This window comes from Brassica oleracea, chromosome C3 (assembly GCF_000695525.1).
Source record: "Brassica oleracea var. oleracea cultivar TO1000 chromosome C3, BOL, whole genome shotgun sequence".
NCBI classification, from domain to species: Eukaryota; Viridiplantae; Streptophyta; class Magnoliopsida; order Brassicales; family Brassicaceae; genus Brassica; species Brassica oleracea.
In genome coordinates, this window is record NC_027750.1 from 56,780,623 (window position 1) to 56,782,371 (window position 1,749).

At 30.9% G+C, this 1,749-nt stretch overlaps 1 protein-coding gene across 1 annotated transcript; it reads right to left on the reverse strand.

Moving 5' to 3' along the window:
- Positions 1–166: 166 nt before the first annotated feature.
- On the reverse strand, positions 167–865 carry LOC106331019. Its single transcript, XM_013769384.1, has one exon. The coding sequence runs from the start codon at positions 863–865 to the stop codon at positions 167–169; it is 699 nt and encodes a 232-aa protein (XP_013624838.1).
- Between the last annotated feature and the right edge of the window lie 884 nt (positions 866–1,749).

Here is a 1,749-nt window from a genome sequence, read left to right on the forward strand (position 1 = left end):
ATTATCCTTTTATTAAGGTTTTATTTGTTATTTAATCAAGAATCATCAAGCAAGACCAAGCAAGATAATATATAAAAACAAAATCGTTTTTATTATTTCAATAACATAAATGAATAACAAATAAATCAAATCAGATATGAAAACATAAAATCAGAATGTCGGAAAATTATTCAATGTATAATCCGACCTCATGGTCCATGAGTGTCCACTCGGAATCCTCCTCATATCTCTTCTTATCAAATGTGGCTTTATTAGCTTCAGGGATTTTCATCTCACTATCTAGTACTTCATAATATATCTTTATGATGTCATTAAACCGTCTGATGTTATCCATCCTTTTCTGCTTCTTTTGCTCAATGTCTAATAAATATGAGAACATGTCATAATAGGTGGTGAAACCTTTGGCCTGATGTGATAACAACACTTCCTCTGAATGGAATGTGTCACGAGTTTTGTTTAACAAATCCTCGTTTGTTACCAATTCACCACATAGTCTAAGACTACAAGTGATTCTCATAAGCTCAGAGTGATAATTGTCCACGGATTCATAATCCTGGAACCTTAGAGCTTCCCATTTTTTCTTGGATTCGTGCAACAATGGCTCACAGAATCTAGAATTCAAAAATGACCAGAGATTATGAGGATCATTAACATATCCAAACTCGTCTCTTAGGTCCTCACAGAGATGGTGTCTCATAATCATTATGGCTGTGTGTCTTTCACACGCAAGGGTGTCATTGCCATACTTGATGCACTTCCCAAGTCCTCTAGACTTCAAGACGGCTGAAGTGTTTATAGTCCAATCAAGATAATTATCTCCAGAGAGATCAAGGGCTTTGTAATCTGAGGGTATGAAACTCGACATCTGAAATCATTATTCAAAACAGGTCTTAATCAAGTGATCTTTTTGAAATTTTTCATGCTTCATATCAATGCCACACACGGACCAAAACAAAAAAAATTTCTAAATGATACATTTTCTTAAAACCATACGGTTTAAGGTGTGGATCAATGTATTTTTCAGATTTAAGGTCCTCTTATTTCAAACACAAGGTTTCAAGGCCTTTAGGGATTCTATCTTAGATGATCAGGAAAATGTTCCGTATTTTCTTCATCCCATTGGATCGAATCATTTAGTATAATGATTTTTTTTTTAGTTCAAATCAGATTTCTTGAAAACTATGAATGATCTATATCCCTAACAGTCGAGATTTCATGTTCAGTATGCAATATTAGTATGCAAACAATATGCAATCAAGCAAACCAATTCAATCATGAAATCAGGTTAGGGTTTTCGAAAAATATACCATATATTTATTATTATTTTTTCGAAAAATAATCAAATCAGAAATTATTGTGACTTAAAAAAATAAATCAGGCAGATTTGATTTATTCAAGCAATTTATTATATAATTTTCGATTTAAAAATAAATATGTTTTCTCAGATATATATCTGATATTTCGATTTTAAATATTAAAAAAAAATATATATATATATTTTTTAATCCTAATCAAGTTCTAGTCGTTATCAATCATCAGGAAAACAAATTTCTCAGACAAGAACAGGAGGTAAAACCTCGGATTAATTTATGAAACCATGATCAGATTTTCAAAAAAAAATTATGTAACATGCATTCCTTAACAGTTCTAGTTGATTCAGATCAGATAATAACATTAAACAGGACAATAATGTTAAGTTTAAGCAAGTAACAGTTGGTTTCTTTCAACATATAGCAGTCAGATTTTTTT

Bases quoted from the DNA above. Each gene is read 5' to 3' on its own strand.
- LOC106331019 (XM_013769384.1), bottom strand. From the start codon at position 865: ATGTCGAGTTTCATACCCTCAGATTACAAAGCCCTTGATCTCTCTGGA.